The 18,558-nt window shown below is 46.8% G+C and overlaps 1 protein-coding gene across 1 annotated transcript in view; it reads left to right on the top strand.

The window, feature by feature from the left end:
• LOC147622754 (uncharacterized) overlaps window positions 1–14,686 on the top strand; it is a 72,658-nt gene extending 57,972 nt beyond the window's left edge. Inside the window, exon 5 of the mRNA XM_086822382.1 lies at window positions 14,663–14,686. Coding sequence (XP_086678508.1) covers window positions 14,663–14,671 — 9 coding nt within the window. The 3' untranslated portion in view covers window positions 14,672–14,686. The remainder of the gene's footprint in view (window positions 1–14,662) is intronic.
• The last annotated feature ends 3,872 nt before the right edge of the window (window positions 14,687–18,558 follow it).

Genomic DNA, 18,558 nt, shown 5'->3' with positions numbered 1-18,558 from the left:
AGACAATGTTTCCCTATAAAGCATTGAGCAGTGGAATCTAAGTAAAGCCAATATATGACATTAACTAGCTTTGGCCCAAAACCAAGTTTAGACATGATTTGAGAAACATAATCCCACTGTCCGTATCAAATGCCTTTGCCACATCCACCTGCATGACCAAAACATCTTGAGCAGAATATTTTGCATATTCCATTGCGATAAGAGTATTGGAGATATTATCATGTATATGCCTTCTTGAAACAAAACCATTTTGCCTGGGATGAAGTCCATCATGACAGATATCCTTTATCCGATGCACCAACATTTTAGCAATAAGTTTATATATAACAGGCATCAAAGTGATAGGCCTCCAGTCATCCATTGTCTCACATAGAGGTTTTTTGGGCACAAGCTTAACCAGACCATGCTTCCAAGCTGAGGGAAGATGTTGATGCTGCCAGGCTACATTAATGAGCTTCAAGATTGGACCCTTCAATTCAGCCCAGAAGGCTACAAAAAATTCAACCGTCAAACCATCCCAGCCACACACACACACACACACACGCGCACACACACACACACACACACACACACACACACACACACACACACACACTCTTTTTTTTTTGGTAACATCCAGTGCAGTATATTTATATGCTCATAAATTTACATGATGGGGGGTCTCCAAAATGGAGAGTATCCCGAAGATCAGAAACATAAAAAGAAAAGCTCTATGCAAGAAGCATCCATATCACCCTCATGGCAGGCATCATATAAGGATTGCCGCAATGAGGCTTGGAAAGATTCATATGACTTGTGAATCTGCCGACCTAAGTATATGCCAAATTATGCTCAGTCCAGATTGTCCAAAGAGCCCAATATCTCACCCAAGAGAGAAATAGTGAGTATTGAGACAAAGACCTCATAAATCTGCCAAAGAGCCAAAAATGTTTCCCAAATCTGCGACTCGGGAAACGGAGCCGAAGATAAGTTGAAATTCTCCTGAGGAGGATCCTAGAACATGGGCAGTGCCAAAGCAAATGAAGAACAATCTCTGAAGGAGCCTGACATCTTAAACATGTGGATGGTGCAATGCGACGTTTAGCAAGTGTGACCCCCACTGACAATGTGCCTGTCATACATCTCCAAAGAAAAAGTCTTTGTTTCAATGGCATTTTACACTTCCATAACATCCCGAGATTCTTCCGCCACTATGAGAGGGGCTTCCTTATATGCCACAGAGAATTAGCATGTTGCTGAATCCATGGAGCAGGCCGAAGAAGCCTGTAAGCTTTGATGGAGGTTAAGGCGGGAAGAGGAACAGGATGAGTGCATGTAGCAGAGGGTTGCAATTGCCAATCCGTAAGCTTGTCTGTGTCAGCCCCAGGAGGAACAGGTAGAAAAAGATGTAATAAATCAGCAATTTTCTTCCATATAGACCTATGATGCATTCCCAATGCATAGGAAGCAGTGGCCTAAGGAAAAGATAAGACATAGCCCTGATCATCTACCACATCATGTATGTATCTAATTCCCAATTTCATGAGATTGTATGCCCGAACAGGTTCCTGTAAAGCGAGTGGAATGTCAAAGATGGCACTCCAATGAATACTTTCTTTCCTCATTGAGTTTCTCCCCGAGCAATTATCAGGAGGCCATTTGACCTTAGAAAGTACTTGTTTCCAGTCAAGTATCAGAGCAGTAGAGAAAGGACAGCCAGGTATCTTCCCTACAAATCTCCCAATGACAACCTCCCAATGATCAGTAATCCAATGACCATAAGCACAAGTCCTCATGTTGACACACATGGATGCTAGCATACAAGTCCATGGCTGTTGTTGGCGGAAAAAAGTATGCAGCATAGTCGCCTTCCTTGCAAGTACATGATATCTTATATTGAGGACATTAAATCCACCATGCATCCTAGGAGAGCACACCATTTCCATCTTCATCAGTCTCAATGCTTTCACAGCAGTTTTTGTCCTCCATAACATCTCCATAGCTTGAGACATAAAGGCTGAAATATCCCTGGAGGACCAATGCAGCAAAGGCAAATAGAACTGGACATAGGACATTACAATGGACTGTACTATTCTGAGCCTGACATGAAGAGGCCAAGTAGAAAGCTTCCAATATTCCAGTTTATGTTGAAGTCTTTGGAAGATCCATTTTAGCTGCTGCTTCCTGGTGATATGCCATCCTATGGGATATCCCAAATGCCTGACTACATCTTTGGAATGCACCACCTGACCCGGCCAAAGAATAGAATGCCAGTCACATTGTTGCAGGGGAAGTAATTTAGATTTGTCAAAATTGACATGCAATCCCGTTGCCAAGCCATACAATGAAAGAGTGGTCATAAGCATTTGAACTTCCCGGGAAGAATTCTGTGGCATAAAGAAGGAATCATCAGCATATGCTTGTGCCAAAAAAGATGCAGCCCCAGGGATTTTAAGACCAGTCATCTGTCCTGTGTTTGTAAGATGATCAAGATACATTAAAAGGGGATGGGTCGCAATGGCATAGAAGAGAGCACTAAGAGGACAGCCCTGTCTAACTGATCGACCCAATGTCCATGACCGAGAGAGATAACTCCCAAGAATGCACTGAGAAGTAGAGCCAGAATAAAGCCAGTAAACTGCATTTGCCATCTTGGGACCAAAGCCCAACTTGGTCATGATTTGAGAGATAAAATCCCATTGAACAGTGTCAAATGCCTTAGCAATATCCACCTGCAATATAAGCACATCTTGATGCGAATACTTAGCATATTCAATTGCAGTCAAGGCATTGGATATATTGTCATGGATTTGTCTTCGCGGTACAAACCCATACCGATGAGGATGAAGTCCCGCATCCAGTATCCTGTGAAGCCTATGCACAATCATTTTGGTAATGAGTTTGTAAACTACAGGCATCAAAGTAATAGGCCTCCAATCTGACATATGGTCACACAGATGTTTTTTGGGCACAAGTTTGACTATGCCATGCTTCCAAGAGTGCGGCAACTGATTTTCTTGCCAGGCAACATTGATCATTTGCAACCGACTGAGGACCAGGAGATGCCAGCACCCCCTCCTTCGCCCCCTCCCCCCCCTCCCCCGTCCCACCCTCCCGCCTCGATTCCACCTTTGCCTCCTCCCGTCCTTGCTCCGGTTTCGGCAGCGGCTCCTTCTCCACGCTCTTCTGCCCCCCTCCACTCCCCCCGCTCGCCTCAGTTCTGTTCCCCAGGAGGCCCTGGCAGTCCCCTGGCGTTCACCTGCAGTCCGGAGGACATTGAGCACCGACCTTGCTCGAGCACCGCAGAGGAGACTCACCATGCCGATTCGGGCTTCACGGCTATCCTCTATACGCAGTCGGCTGAGTCGTCTCGACACTAGGCAACGCTCAGAGGCTCTTGATTACTCCTTCACACGGCTTTTTGGAGTAGAGGGCCCCCATGAGCCAGCACCCATTAGAGTGCATGTAGTGATACCTCCGGCCCGCGGGGAGGAGGCACTTGACTCAGCGGTGGCCTTCTCATTCTCTCTTTGTGGCCCTTGCAAGCGGGAGTGGACCATGGATCTTGCTCTTAGCACTTTGAAGACTCAGGCAGTTGAGTTTTCTCATCATGTGAGCGATCTGGAGGTGTCAGATGTGATAGGCAGACTATGGGAGTTGGCTCATTTTTTCTTTGATCCAGGGAGTGTGGATGCCTTAGGGATTCGACATTTGGTCATTCGTATAGTGGCAGACTTAGCACGCGACCCTGGATATGTATGCATACACGAGGCTGCTATGTCTGAGCGGGAGGTAGTCGCCATGGGACACAGCCACCACTGGCGCCTGATCCGAGATTCTTGCAGCACACTGGGTGGGCAGACTCGTAGCCGCTCGGATGGGGACTATTCTCCATCCAAGCCGCTTGCGAAGGCCCGCCGCATGGCTGAGACAGCATCCACCTCAGCAGGTCATCCATGAGGATCATCTCATGGAATGTACAGGGCCTTGGCGGCGCACATTATATACGGTATCGTGGTTGCTTGAGGCAGGAGCTTCAGAGATGCCTGGTTGGGGGCAATATTGATATTTTGATGTTGCAGGAGCACCATTTGGGTGAGAGCAGGATCCGGAGATATGGTTCGGTGATGCCTGGTAGATGGGACACCTTTTGGTCTGCAGGGTTTGGTCCCTTGGGTGGGCAGGGAGGAGTATGCATGGTCATTGCAGATGTATGGCGGCAGGCCATTGTGGATCGAGGGATCATTGTGCTTGGTAGAGCACAGTATGTCATTCTGAGGACGCATGATGAGCTCTTTGGCGTGCTCAATGTGTATGCGCCCAACCATGCTAGTGCCAGAGCAGAGTTATGGACCCAGGTTACGGATGCATTGCCAGAGGCCGCATATTGGTGCGTCGGGGGAGACTTCAACATGCTTGAGGACCCGGCCGATAGAGTGGGAGGCAGTCATGTTACAGTGCACGATACGGAGCTTGCAGCTTGGGAGCGATTTTGCATGTCACTGAGGATCACTGATGCATGGCAGCATGAGGCCTTTTCCCGCTCTCAGGACAGTCTTAGTTTCTCTCGGTCACATCGTCGGCAGGGAGGGACCAATCTATCTCGGATCGATCGCTTCTATGTGGGCGACAAGTTAGGGGAGCGAGGGGGCTCCGTTGGCATTCTCGCTGGCACCTCTTTTTCAGACCACGCCCCAGTTATTTTGACACTCGAGGAGAGGACACGGGAGACCAGCTTGCAGTTGAGGATCCTAGAGAGGGTACTTACAGATCCTAGTCTCGCCTGAGGACATTGAGAGGATATGGCATGACAATCAGAGCTCTAACCCCAGGATGCAACAGGCCAGTGTGCCCAGGGACTCATCGAGCTCAGCTCTTTTTTGCACGCTGCAGCCTTGACACGGTTGGGAGAGACTCGCGAGCCGGAGCAGCGGCTGAGACGCAGCCTTGCTTCGCTTCAGCGCCTTCAAGACCAGCAGCCTACATGTGAGTGGGTGGCGTCCCAGCTGAGCCAGGCACGCCAGGAGGTTAGAGAGGCAGAGGAGCAGAGACATGAGTTTTACTATCGTCGCCAGGCCTCTCAGTGGACGCAGCTTGGTGATAGAGTGACTGGGGAGTTTTTTGAGATTACTGGACCCCGCCATGCTCAAGCAGGAGTCCGACAGCTTGGGAGGCCGGACGGATGGGTAGCCACTGAGCCCGGGGAGATTAGAGCCATTGCCACTGAGTTCTACAGGGACCTGCTTTCAGAGGAGCCAGCCACTGAGGCTCAGGATGCTTGCAGACACACTGTGTGGGCCCATGTGCAGAGGAGGGTCACAGATCGTATGCGTACAGTTCAGGGTGAGCCTCTTTCAGAGGTAGAGCTTGCTGAGGCCTTGAGGGTCCTTCCGCGCCATAGTTGCCCAGGGGAGGACGGACTGATGCCTGCCTTTTTTATGTGCTATTGGGACCTTTTGGGGCCAGGCCTCCGCAGGGGCTTTCAGTATGTTTTGGACACTGGGGTGATGCCACAGAGCTTTTCAGAGGGCTTGATCTTTCTTATCCCCAAGGGGGAGGGAGTATCAGATGATATTCGGCATTGGAGACCTATTACGATCCTCAACACTGTCTACAAGGTCTTAGCAAAGGCCTTGAGTTTGAGGATCCAGCCCTTCCTGGGGGAGTTGATTCATGCTACCCAGAGAGGATTCGTCAAGGAGCGTAGTATCCTTGACAACATTTTCACATTCTGGGAGGCGACGGCCCGAGCTAGATTTCTTGGTGAGAACTTGGTCGTGATGCTTCTCGATTTTGAGAAGGCATACGATAGAGTCGATTGGGGTTTCTTAGAGGGCACTATGCTTCGCCTGGGCTTTGAGCGAGTTTGGATTCGAGGGGTGGCGGCTCTATACTCCACAGCTCGTAGCCAGGTGCTGATTGTTGCTGGAGGACGGGGGCCGAGTTTTGAGTTGACTAGATCAGTCCGTCAGGGGTGTCTTCTCGTCCCGTTTCTTTTTCTCTTCTTTGCTGAGGCTATGAGCATGTATCTGACGGCAGAGGAGGTTGGTTTGAGAGGACTTCAGCTCCCAGTTCGGGGGGAGGACCTGCTCGATGCTGAGTTTACTGATGACACGGGTTTTTTTTTGCATGGCCATGAGGCCAATCTTCAGCGGGCAGAGCAGTCGCTCCAGGTTTTTAGTGCAGCTTCGGGAGCATTGATCAATTGGCGCAAGACCGTGGCCTTTTGGATCAGTAGCGCTCCCACTCCGGCATGGAGCCCAGACTCCAGTTTTAGATGGATTCCTCCTGGCACAACAGTGAGGTATTTGGGATGCCAGATTGGACTAGATTTGTCACCTGAGCAGCAGATTGCCCCGCTTCTTCTGAGCATTCGGAAGAAGCTTTTGTATTGGAGTACAGCTCGGCTCTCCTTGGCTGGGAGGGTGGTGGTGGCAAATCAGGTGCTTTTAGCGACCATGTGGTACATCACGTCTTGCTGGATCTTCTCGAGCTCTTGCATCAGCCAGGTACAGAGGCTGATCAAGAACTTTCTTTGGTCTGGGCGGGATGGTCAGCCAGCCCGGGCTAAGGTTGCTTGGGCAGTTATTACACTTCCGTTGGCCCAGGGAGGCTTGGGCATTATAGATCCAGTTGATCAGAGTAGAGCCTTATTGGAGAAGCTTATTGTTCGGGGGCTGCTTCTAGGCGGTGAGCCTTGGAAAGAGCTCCTTTTGCAGTGGTTGTTGCAGGCTCGGGCTCCCCTAGCAAGGGGCACTTGGGCACCAGAGATACGATGGATCTTCATAGAGATGAGGAGGACAGGCCTCAGTAGAGGTTGGGAGGACAGATTTGCCTTGAGCATCCTGAGAGCTTGGGAGTTGCTGAGACCGGGACTCTCTCAGAGACCTCCTTCTTGTGATGAGGAGCGGGCCAAACAGCCGCTCATCTGGAACCCAGCGGTTCGCGTAGAGCAGGGTCATATGCTGGGTTCTCGGCCTCGTCTAGCCTGGGGACCCTTGGCGGCGAGACAGGCCCAGCACATAGTTTTTGATACTGGCAGGCCTTCTGCAGTCTTCCAGAGGAGATCCAGGTGGAGAGGTTGAGTCACTTCAGAGGGGGGGTGATTATGAGGGATGACATGCAGGAGGCACTCACTGAGGAGTGGTTCACGCCTCTCGAGCTAGTGGCCCCACGGTGGATGGGAGCCTTTACGCAGTTGGAGATCCTGATTGCTGTCAGAGCTTGCACTGAGGATGGATGAGGGCAGACTGTAGAGAGTGGAGGTGGAGTCGCCTTTGGTTGCAGAGTGCATCTTTTAGAGGATACGGGTAGTGGCCGCCGCTTCTCGGAGGTGGCATATTGACCCAAACCCTGCACATGTGGACTCCGATTGGCGCATATGGGCATATGCAGCGCGCCCCTTGGCCCGGCTCCAGTGGGACCCTGGCGAGTACGAGTGGCATGATCCTTATGCATCCCTGGAGGCCGCAGAGATCACCTTTTTCCAGTATATTGTTCGGTTGAGGCGGCAGATTTTGACGGCGCGGAGGATAGTCTCTCCAGCTGCATCGGGGCATTGGCGGCAACAGGGACTCTCAAAGGAGTTCCTGGAGGATTTTTGGACCAGGGTCTGGGCTAGTCGACAGGAACGCAGGATCTCGACTTTCGAGTGGCCACAGGGGCTCTGCAGTTGGCACCTGGCTTGTCTACAGCGGTCTTCCGGTGGCCTGCGTCCGATGCGGCCACCCTATGGAGCCTCAGAGACATTGCCTATGGGACTGCCCTCAGGCGCAGCAGATTTGGCTGCGGATGCTGCGCATTCTGGCCCCCCTCTCTCCAGAGGGTATGTATACGTGGGGTGCCGCTGCTTGGTCGACTTCGTCAGGGCCTGCTATGGGCTATGAGACGGAGCAGGACAGCCAGGCCATCAGATTCATTAGGGGCCAGCCTCGCCTGGTTCCTTCACCGTATTTCTTGTCTGCCAGCTGGACACACGAGAGGGATCTACGATGGCTCTCCTCAGCAGCCTCACCATCTGCTTCACCTGGAGGGCCCGGTGTTTCAGGGCCTTTGAGGGGAGATTGGAGCCACCAACAGAGATTGTTCGGGGGATTTGGCAGGAGTTGATCCACACCCTGCGAGGACAGTAGGACCGCATCTGGGGCGACTCGGATGAGGCGATCTTGCGGCGCCAGGCCTTTCACACCACTTGGCGCAGCGGCCCCTTCTATACCCTTCACACGGGGTCCCCCGCTGGCACTACAGGCCACCTGTTTGGCTTTTCCCCCCTCCTATTGTATGATATAGCCCCTCAGTTCTTTGTACTGATACTTGTACCTTTTAGCACCTAGGGAGAGTCTCCCTGGCTGCCTTGCTTTGATCTCTGCTCTGTTTTCTTATGAGCAGGAGAGAGCCTTTTGTAGCCCTTCGGGCGTTTTTATATAACTAATGACAGGCGTTTTTATATAACTAATGAAAGGATCTTTTCTCGGAAAAAAAAAATTCAGTCCTAGCCTCAGTCATTTGATTTGATAGGGAACTAGGAGTGGAGAATAATTTCTGGAAATAATTCTGGCCTTCATCTTGGAGATCAGAGAAAGAGTGCGATCAAGAGCCATCTAGCTTCCTTACCCTTAGGCATGAGTTTTTCTTTCGAGTAGCATGCAAGCCCTGCTTTTGATGAGCAGCCCTTATCCATGAGGGGCTTCATTCTTGCCCTAATTTGCCATTTGTGCAATTTCCTCTGATCATTAACAGTCAATTTAAACTGAGCATGTGAAAGGGAATCCTTTTCTGAATCAGAGAGAGGCCTTAACTAAGAAAATTCAATCAATTGTTGTGTTGTCCTTTTTGCCCATTTAACCTCATTCCTCCATTCAGTCATATGCCAGTTGCCATACTCCCTAATGACATTCTGCATACGAGAGACAAAGCTGTCCCAAGCATAATTCATGTCCTCCTGGGCATGCAAAGGCAAGGGATGAATTGCAAGTCTGATCATTTGCTGGAAATAGTGATGTCAGAAATAAGCCTGATTAACATGCAATAATCTACTGGAGAGGGGTGGCAAATCATCCAGAGGCATGCCAAGCTGCAAATTCATCCACAATGGGGCATGATCTGACAAGCCCAATGAGAAATCTATAAGGAGATGAGGGCTAAAATCTGCAAATTGTTGAGGGTAAAACAAATACCATCTGTCAAGCCTTGCCCAGCATGTAGTAAGTGCATTATGATGAAAAGTATATCCAGGCACTAACCCTTGGAGAAGCACCCATAAATCTTCAGCCTGCACAGAAAGAAGCATGCTGTCCCATTTCTACCTTTCCAATGATAGCATATGAGATCTTGAAGTGGTGTTATCTCTTGGTAGAGGGGAATTATTAAAATCTCCACAGATGAATGCATTGGATCTCCATGGATATCTGCATAAAGAATCCCATAATGAAGCCCTCATGGCAGAGGTCTGGGAAGCATAGACTGATGCAAACTCAAGAATATCACCATTGACATTACACTGTATGACCATCCATCTGCCACTGCTGTCATTGAAGGCTAACTGAGGCTCTAGCTCATGTCTAACCAGTATGCATACACCTCAGTAGGTAGTGGTACCAGCATAATATATATCATAACCGCCAAAATAAACATGATGACCAACCATGGAGTGTTGATTATGCTCTTGCAAACAAACAATATCTGGCTGCATTTTATGTATATAATTCCATAAAAGCCTCCACTTTGAGACATTGCACAGGCTCTGTACATTGTAGGTAAAGCACTTAAGTGTTTGAGGCATGAAAGAGGTATATACAGCAAAGTATCAGATATAAAAAACAAGACATCAGAGAGGCAAAGCCTCTGCCTGCATGGGCTGCATTCCATCATGACCCATGAAAGACATAGCATTATCCCCTTCTTCTGAATAACATATGGGGATGCTCTTCTTCAAAACCCCCACCCAATTATGAAGGACAGGAGCTGAAGTAGAAGCCTGTCCTGGTAAGGGAGAAGAAGCATCCCATTGACGAGATTGAAGGGGGCGTTGCTTCAATATAACCACCTTCTTAGGTTGTTGAAAACCATCCTGATCAATCCCCGCAGATTCCTTCATCTTCTCTTTTCCTTTATCTTTTCCTTTTCCAGCAAGTGACTGCACCTGATTGATTGGTTTGGCATTCTTTGCTCCATTTGTATTTGCTGTCTTAGCTTGCAAATTCTCATTCTTTTCTCGTGTCTGGGGCGGCATGCAGAACCATTGGGCATTCAGAGGCTAGATGCCCAAACTTGTGGCAGGCAAAACAAGCTCCTGCAAACACACCCCACTTCAATTCAAAATACTTTTTTCCCAATTGCACTCCCTCAACTTCCACTGCAATAGAAGGAGTGGTATCAGTGTCCCAGAGAATGTAGAACCTGTTACGGTTTCGCATGGGGCGTGGAGGACAAATGACCTGTCGCAAAGAAGCAGCCAGGCCAGGCAACTCTTCATGCATATAGTCCGGGAAGTTAACAACCTCAACCCATACAGGACAATGATGTCGTATAAGACTTTGATAATCCTTGTTTGGGGACCAGGGCATAGCATGTACCATCTGCTTCCCGTAAAACAGAGGAGAGAATTCAAGAAGCCTCTGCTTGCACGAAGCATCTGATAAATGCACCTCATAAAAGCCTCTGGAAGCAAAATACACTCCTTCTACAAAGCATCCTCCAAGGATGGACTTAATCCACTGCGCGACATTACTGGCCGCTGGGATTCTTCCTGGAAAGAAAATTATAACTGCAGTTTTGAGACAACTTCCTGAGAGGATTCACGAGGGACGGCAATTTCAAAGGAGGCCCAAAAGGAGGAACACCAACTCATACAATCTACATTGGAGGAGGAGAAGATGAGACAATCAAGGCGCCTCAAAATTAGAGTGACCGGCATACACAACACCACACCCGAGAGAGATGGCCGGGCATTATGCATGAAATTAGGCTACAAAGAAGAAGATCCCCTCCCCTTCACGAAAGCATGGAGAGTAGGGAAAGACCTCTCCAAGGAGAGGGCACTCGTCCTACAGTTCAGTGGTGGAGAGGACCGCATTCATGTGGAAGAGGGTGATATTGAGTGACCTCTTAGGAGATCCCATCTACCTTGATGATGATCTCACGAAGATGCAGATTAAGCATAGGAAGACATGTATGCCGCGAATCACACAGGCTCACAGAGAGGGGAGGCGCGCTTTTTATAGAGACGGCCGTGTCTTCATTGATGGCAAGACCGTCGACTAGCACCATCCGACCTATGAGACACAGGATCACGAGCTACCAGAGCCGGGGATACACATTGCAGTTTGGAACTACAACGGAGCCTTATGGACACACCGACGACGGATAGAGGAGGTAATGAAGGGACATGATATCCTGTTACTCACAGAGACACATCAGAGCCCGGAGAGAGGCTTACCCAGAGTGGAGGGATACCAGTGGGAGTTAGCGTACAGGAGGACTACGAGACAGAGCAATGCACGAGGATCAGGAGGTATAGCTATGCTACTTAGGCAAGAGATGCAGGGGCGAGCATAGGTGGTAGCACGGGACCCAGAGGTGAGATACATGTGGATTAGATTACAGCTATCCGAGGCTCGAGTGTTGTACATCGTGCTATGCTACTTCTTGCCCGAGATATGCTACACTTGGGGGGGAGGAGGACGAGGGGAGTAGTGAGAGAGAGGAGGAGACTGCACCAGCAGGAGACTTGTCACGTGCATCCCGCACTTGGATGCCACGTAGACATTTCTATACAGAAGGTGCAGGACCTGGGATGGTGAACTGGTCCCTTGTGAGCCCAGTCTGGGACGAGTCAGCCAGGGATCCATCTCAGTCGTCCGAGTTCAGGTGTGCATTGTCCTGCACATGAGTCCAAGGTCAGGTGTGCACTGTCCTGCACATGAAACAGTGCCAGTCCGCGCTGTGAGTCTCCCTCTAGAATGATGTCAGTGGTTCTGTGTATCTGGTATGGTACCGGATGCCAGATCACTGAGTAGATTATGTTTAGGACCAAGGGCCAGTCCATAGGGCTACCCCGGATCTGAGTGTGGGCATGGGAATGGTGTAGAACCACCCCCATGAGGGCCAGGAAGGCCCAGGCTGAACCCACCAGCCATGGAGGGGCTGTAGGGGCTGTCCAGCCCTGGGATTGTGGACAAAAGGTGTGCCCAGCCCTTCAGAAGCAGGCGCCTGATGACCAGCCAGCCAGGAAGTGATGCGCAGGATTTATGGGAATTTTTCCAGCATTTAATGGGATTTTTGAGCATTAAATGCTGAATATCCAGTCGTGGGACATATCTGATGCTGGCCGCCTGCTCTTATGCTGGCTGACTGCCCCTGAAGGGTAGTATAAATAGAAGAGGTCCACAATCCCATCTTTCATCTCATTTTGCACCAACTGCTCAAGCAAACCAAGGGGCCAAGACAGCCAAGGGCTTGCTAACCTAAAGGGTGAAGGATTCAGGTCAAGGGCAGGATTTTCCAGCCAAGAAAAGGTCAAGTTTTCTGTATTTGTTTTCAGATTTACATCATTCTAATAAAGCAAATACACCATCCGTGGTGGGGGCCCTACAGAGGGTAATTGGGACCCAATACTGTGTCCTCTCCATCTCCCCCTTCTCTCTCTATTTTCTGCACACCTCACTTGCAGGTTCTAGTGCAGGTGGTAGAGCTGGTGGGGGTGGTTCTAGTGCAGGTGGTGGTGGAGCTGAGGCGGATGGCTCTGCTGATGGGGGTGGTTCTAGTGCAGGTGGTGGAGCTGAGGGGGATGGTTCTGGGAATGCTGGCCAAGGCTCTGGAGGTGGTGGACCTGAGGGTGAGGCTGATGGGCCAGCTCATTTTCCCTCCATGAAAGACAACACTTTCAAAGTGCAGCTTCCTGCTTTTGATATGCCACCTCGAGGCACCTCAGGCAGAGGAATCCAATTGAAAGACAGGTCTGGCCCTTTTGCACAAAGAGTTGGGGGTCGCATTAGGAGGTTGTATGACCGGCAAAGCGAGCAGGCACCAGGTTTTGTGAGTCTTTTTCATGGGACACGGACATCTTCCCTTGTCTCGTTTGCATTTGAGGGCATCACTCCAAAGGTGGAAGGGAGCGAGTTCTCAAAAATGCCTGCCTTTTATGCATGCAACTCCATCCGCCATGCGTATGAGTGGCCCTTGCACTACAAACTTGGAAGGTGTGTTGGAGATTGTATCTCTGTTTTGGAGTTCAAAGTTGATGGGGAGGTCTTGCATGGGCAGAAACCTCCTGCTGGAGACACCAGGGCCTTTGATATACTCTGGTTCTCCAGGCCGTCTCAAGAGTGGAAAGAATTTTGCATTGGTAACATGGCACAAGATCCAAAGCTGAGAGCAAAGACTCCAATACACTCTTATGACATTGTAATTGGACCTATATGTAAGCCGTTGGACGGGGCAACTGATATGGCTGTGACTTCAGACCGGATAGGGAGAGGCGATGTGTTTGTCGCACAAGTTGCTTTTTGTAGTTGAAGGTCCTGGCATTGGTTGGAGACCTGTTTTACGAGGGTCTTCGAGGAGTGCAGAGAGCCTAGAATCAGCATGTGAGGGGTCTGCTGACAAGGACCCTACATGACAAACTTCGATTTTTTGCTGTAAATGTAAGTTTGGCTTATAGCTTACTAGTTATTAGTTGAAAATGGTTTACCTTTGGGCTGCGTTTACTGAAGATTATCTGTCTTCTATGAAAAATAGGCAGCTTATAGCTCTTTTGCATTCTTCCCATGTATTAAGGTCTTCTAAAGATGCTTTTGTAATGGTGTATTGGTTTGCTAATGTAGCTTTAGGTCTTTCGTAGTGTTGCTTATTCGACCTTTGCATTTGTCAGCTGAAATACAGTTTTTTTGTTTCATTTAGGTGCCTATGATTAAGTGTCTGAAACTATAGTTCTTAGATGCCTATTAATGCTTATTTTGTTGACTAAGTGTAGTCTTTTTTGCTCAGCCTAATACTTTTGGTTATTAGGCTGCGCGGTGGGCACTAATGTACGGAGTTTTTTGCTTTAGGCCTATTGGTTCTCTGTTGGAAGATGTGTTGCCTTTGAGCTAGTATTAAGGTTTTTTGATGCATTTTAGTTGCTTATGTAATGAAAGCTACTAACCTACATGGTTACTTGGTAACTGTAGTATACCATGCTTCTTTTGTGGCTGTAGATGCTTATTTTGCTGAATATGTGTAGTCTTTTTTATTCAGCCTGAAACTAATAGTTATTAGGCTACGCGGTGAGCACATGTGTAAGGAGTTTATTCTGAAAAAGTATGTTTTACTTTTGGCCTACTGGTTATGTATGGAAATATGTGTTGCCTTTAGACTATAATAAAGTTTTTTCAAGGCATTTTAGTACTAACCTACCTTGTTACTTTTGAACTCGAAAACCATAATGTACCATGGCTTCTAGGGTGGTTATAAATACTTATTTTGCTGACTAAACATGGTTATAAATACTTATTTTGCTGACTATGTTTAGTCCTTTTCTTGATTCAGCCTATTACTAGGGTTTTGTTGTATACTTCTAGGTAATGATGTGCTAATTTGATTAACCTTCTTGACTGTAGGTCTTTGAATTTGTAACTAACTTTGGCCAGGTTTTATGGATGGTTGCCCGGTATTTGCTTTTTTAACAGAATCACTTGAATTGCAGGTTTTTTAGCAAGTATTGCCTATGGCTGTTTTGCTCGACTTTGGTGCATTTTTGTTTGACTTGAGTGCTGCAGCTTACTTCCACAATCTAATTTTGGATGTAATGGAATGATTATAGGTTGTTTATCTTTTTGATTAAGTTCTTTTCATTCGAGGAAGGCACTTCTACACTATGGTGTGTTAGTGTAGTGTAATGGAACGAGTATAGGCTGTTATCTTTTGGTTTAGCTCTTTTCATTTGAGGAACTCAATTACTTAAGTTTGTTGCAAATGGTAGATCGCATCTTCTTGTGTTGCTATTAACATTCTTTATGTGGACTTTGGGCTGACTTTATCCTCCTAAATATAATACTAGGAGTTGCTGTACCGAACCGTATGCACATATGTTCTGGATATTTCAAGTAATGTATGTAGCATTCGGGTTATAAGCTTTGTCCTAGCAATGCATTCAAACTTTCTAGAAATGCACATGTAGACAAAAGGCAATGCTCCCACGCCCCCGCGCCTCATGGTAATCCTCGACCGACCTGTAAGTGTCTGAAATATACCCCACCCCACCCCTCCCAGGGAAAAAAAAAACACACATATACATGGATTTAATGTATGGGTGCAGAAGAGCTGAAACAAAGACCAAGACTCCAATCCAGATGGTTTCAAGATCTAAGAACCTACAGTTTCATCACTTAATCATGTTGTAAATTTAACATCAATGGGCATAATGTAAGGCAACTTAAGGGAACAACATAAGAGTAAGGATAAAGGGATGGGTTTAGAGGTTACACTATAGGAAGGATGACATAAACATGGCATGTTAAAATATGCAACAACGTAAGCATTGTAAGCTAAGGAGCTAAGGGCACCCCAATGATTAGTTTTTAGTAGGTGTTAGGCATTTGCACTTTGCTTACTTTTCTAAGGGCACTATGTAAGGTAACAGTTAATCACAACATTAATCCTTAACCCTACACAAAAGGTTAGGCTTACCAGATTTCATTCAAAGCATGTATGGTTCCAATTCATGCATGTATGTTTTCATTTCAAGACTGAAAATTAGTAGGCTTCAATCAATTAAATTAGCAATGCATGTATGTTTTCATTTCAAGCATGAGGTTTCTCTACATGGTTTCATAATGCATCGTGCAATGATTTCAAGAAACACGTGCCTCTAATGCCGGTGATTTTATCGTGTGTGTGCATCATTATGGCTATCACACTCGCTACTATGGGAGAACCATTTTCTCATATTTGCATACTTATGAAATCGTTACTTGCATGTGCAGATTTTTGCCTAAATAAAGAACTTTTTACCATTTGTGTTTGATATCCACTGTGACTTGCTGTGGTGCCCATGATCGGTTTGATCTGGATCTTGGGTTGGAAGTGGATTAGGGTACACATACCTAGATGAATGCAAGTAATAAACTCATAGATAGTCATCTACAAGACTATAAAGCCATCAACGCCATCATGCATAGTATGGACTAGATACTGTGACATTTCCACTAATGTCATCAGTGCCCAAAACACAAGAAGTTTTAGACATATTCCTATGTAGGAAAAGGGGCTCTTTTCCATTGTTTTTCCTATAGCGATCAACATCATGAGCTTCCGTTCGGGAGGCACCACATACCTTGCTAGGTGCGGTTGGGGGCAGGGGATCGCCGGCCCCCCCTGTCGGCGGTCCCCTGCCCCCAACCGCACCTAGCTAGGTATGCGTTGCCTCCCTCGTAGAAGCTCATGATGTTGTCATAATTCACAATGTGGGAATTATGGTGGGAATTTGTCTAAAACTTCTTGTGAAAGTATAGGGTATACATTTATCAAAAGTTTGGGTAAAGGGTCGAAAGGAATTCTGGTAAGTCCATTAGACACTTTCGCGCAAGAGAGCCCCAAGTGTGTAGCCATTCTATTTAGTAAAGATTCAGACAATGCTTGTGTGTGTGTGTGTGTGTGTGTGTGTGTGGAGAGGGGGAGGGACAGATGATAGAAAGAGAGAGTGAGTCAATAGGTGACGATGTGAATTAATCCATTACCAATATATATTCAACCTCGTATTTTTTATTTGTTGGCATTGGTTTGATTGGAAAAAAAAGCTTTCGTTAAGTGGCAGTTTGTTTGTCACGTTTGCCAGTTTCTCTTGTCATGCAATCCCCCCCCCCTCTCTCTCTCTCTCTCTCTCTCTCTCTCTCTCTCAAGCAAGCATGCGATTTCCTTGAGAACGTGACAATCTACCGTATGCCATCGCAAAATTGCTGGTGTGTAGACCCGGTTCGTAGGCAATCGCCATTGAGTAACTCACATGCTTGTGAATCGCCATCCCCACTCGCTGCCCTGGAACCATGAATCCCAAGGAGTAAGCGCTTAAATCTATTTGCAATCTCGTTGCTTTCTTGTGTGTGTGTGTGTGTGTGTGTGTGTAACGAGAGAGAGAGACCAATACCGGTAGCGTCTCTCTCTCGTGTGTATAACGCGAGAGAGAGAGAGAGAGAGAGAGAGAGAGAGAGAGAGAGAGAGAGATGTACCGTCATAGGTCAGCATGGCGTGCACACACACATATATGTATATAGTGGAGAGAGAGAGAGAGAGAGAGAGAGAGAGAGAGAGGTGTTGAGAAAGAGAGTCGTGTCACGTGTTTAGCTTGTTCATTTTTTAAGGCTTTAATTTTTTTGGGGGGGGGGTTAAAAGCGCACAGTTTTTTTTGAAACCCTTGAATAATTAACCTACTCTTTATTTATGCCTTGTTTATATGTGCCCTATTGGAATCCACAAACAATAAGACACCAAGGAGACTTACGGCAAGCACTACAATGAATTAGCTCCTTTGCACAGCCTACAAATTTTGTAATAGCCTTTGGTTTAGCAAGAGAGGAACAACTTAATATGAATATACTTTGTTAGCAATATGTCTAGTGGTAAGATCATCATGCAATGCTCATAGCATACAAAATGACACCGCAAATGCCATATTTATTACTACACAAATAGTCTAAATTATCTAAAGGACAAGTCCTAATTAACCTACAGCTACTAAAACAAAAAGTTTCTAAAAGTTGCAAGAAAATGCTCTAAATTTTGTAATTTTTTACCATGCGCTACTAGTGTCCTTTTTTAGATTTGAAGTTGAATATGGAACCTATGGTATGTCTAGATCAACACCCTCACCTCAAATTTTCAATTTGACTACTCTAGGTACCCTAAAAATGCAAATCACATCAGTCTAGGGTTGACCCACCTGTTAGAAAGCCCTCGCTCCCAGGATCTAGCCTATCTAATTAGTTTGCTCAAATTCTAAGCACAAGTGTAGGAATCTAGCTGATCGCCACCATCAGTCTAGGGTTGGACGGGTAGATCACATCAGTCCTCAAGGTTTTTCCTCACCTATTGACTTGGATTCCTTCTCTAGTTGCTTGAATTTAATGCATCTCAACCTCCTAGAGATTTTCTTTGTGCAATCAAGCTCTTACAAGTCACATGATACGTTAAATTCCTCAAGGTGCTTACTTAGCAAAAAACTGGCTCTTGCTAGCAGTTTGACTTGTTCCTCACCTACTGACTTGGATTCGTTCTCTAGCTGCTTGAATTTAATGCATCTCAACTCCCTAGAGATTTTCTTTGTGTAATCAAGATCTTACAAGTCACATGATACCTTAAATTTCATTTTGTCCTTTGTCATTTTTTAAAGTGATTTTCTTTTTAGTTTTTGGCCTTTTTTTCCTAGAAATTAATTATTTTTGGGCAAAAAATTTGCAAATTTAATGGAAATCCCTTTTACTTAATTTCTTGTTAGATTTTTGGGCAAAAAATAGGAGAAGAATAACAATTGTGCAGAGAAAGAGCTAGAGAATACAATTGTGCAAAAATCATGTTCTGCCAATCTCGGATAACATCACTCAAAAC

This window comes from Cibotium barometz, chromosome 28 (genome assembly GCF_041138505.1).
Source record: "Cibotium barometz isolate CiBa-2024 chromosome 28, ASM4113850v1, whole genome shotgun sequence".
NCBI lineage: Eukaryota > Viridiplantae > Streptophyta > Polypodiopsida > Cyatheales > Cibotiaceae > Cibotium > Cibotium barometz.
Note: the sequence above shows the minus strand (reverse complement) of the source record. Positions and strands in the feature narration are given on the sequence as shown.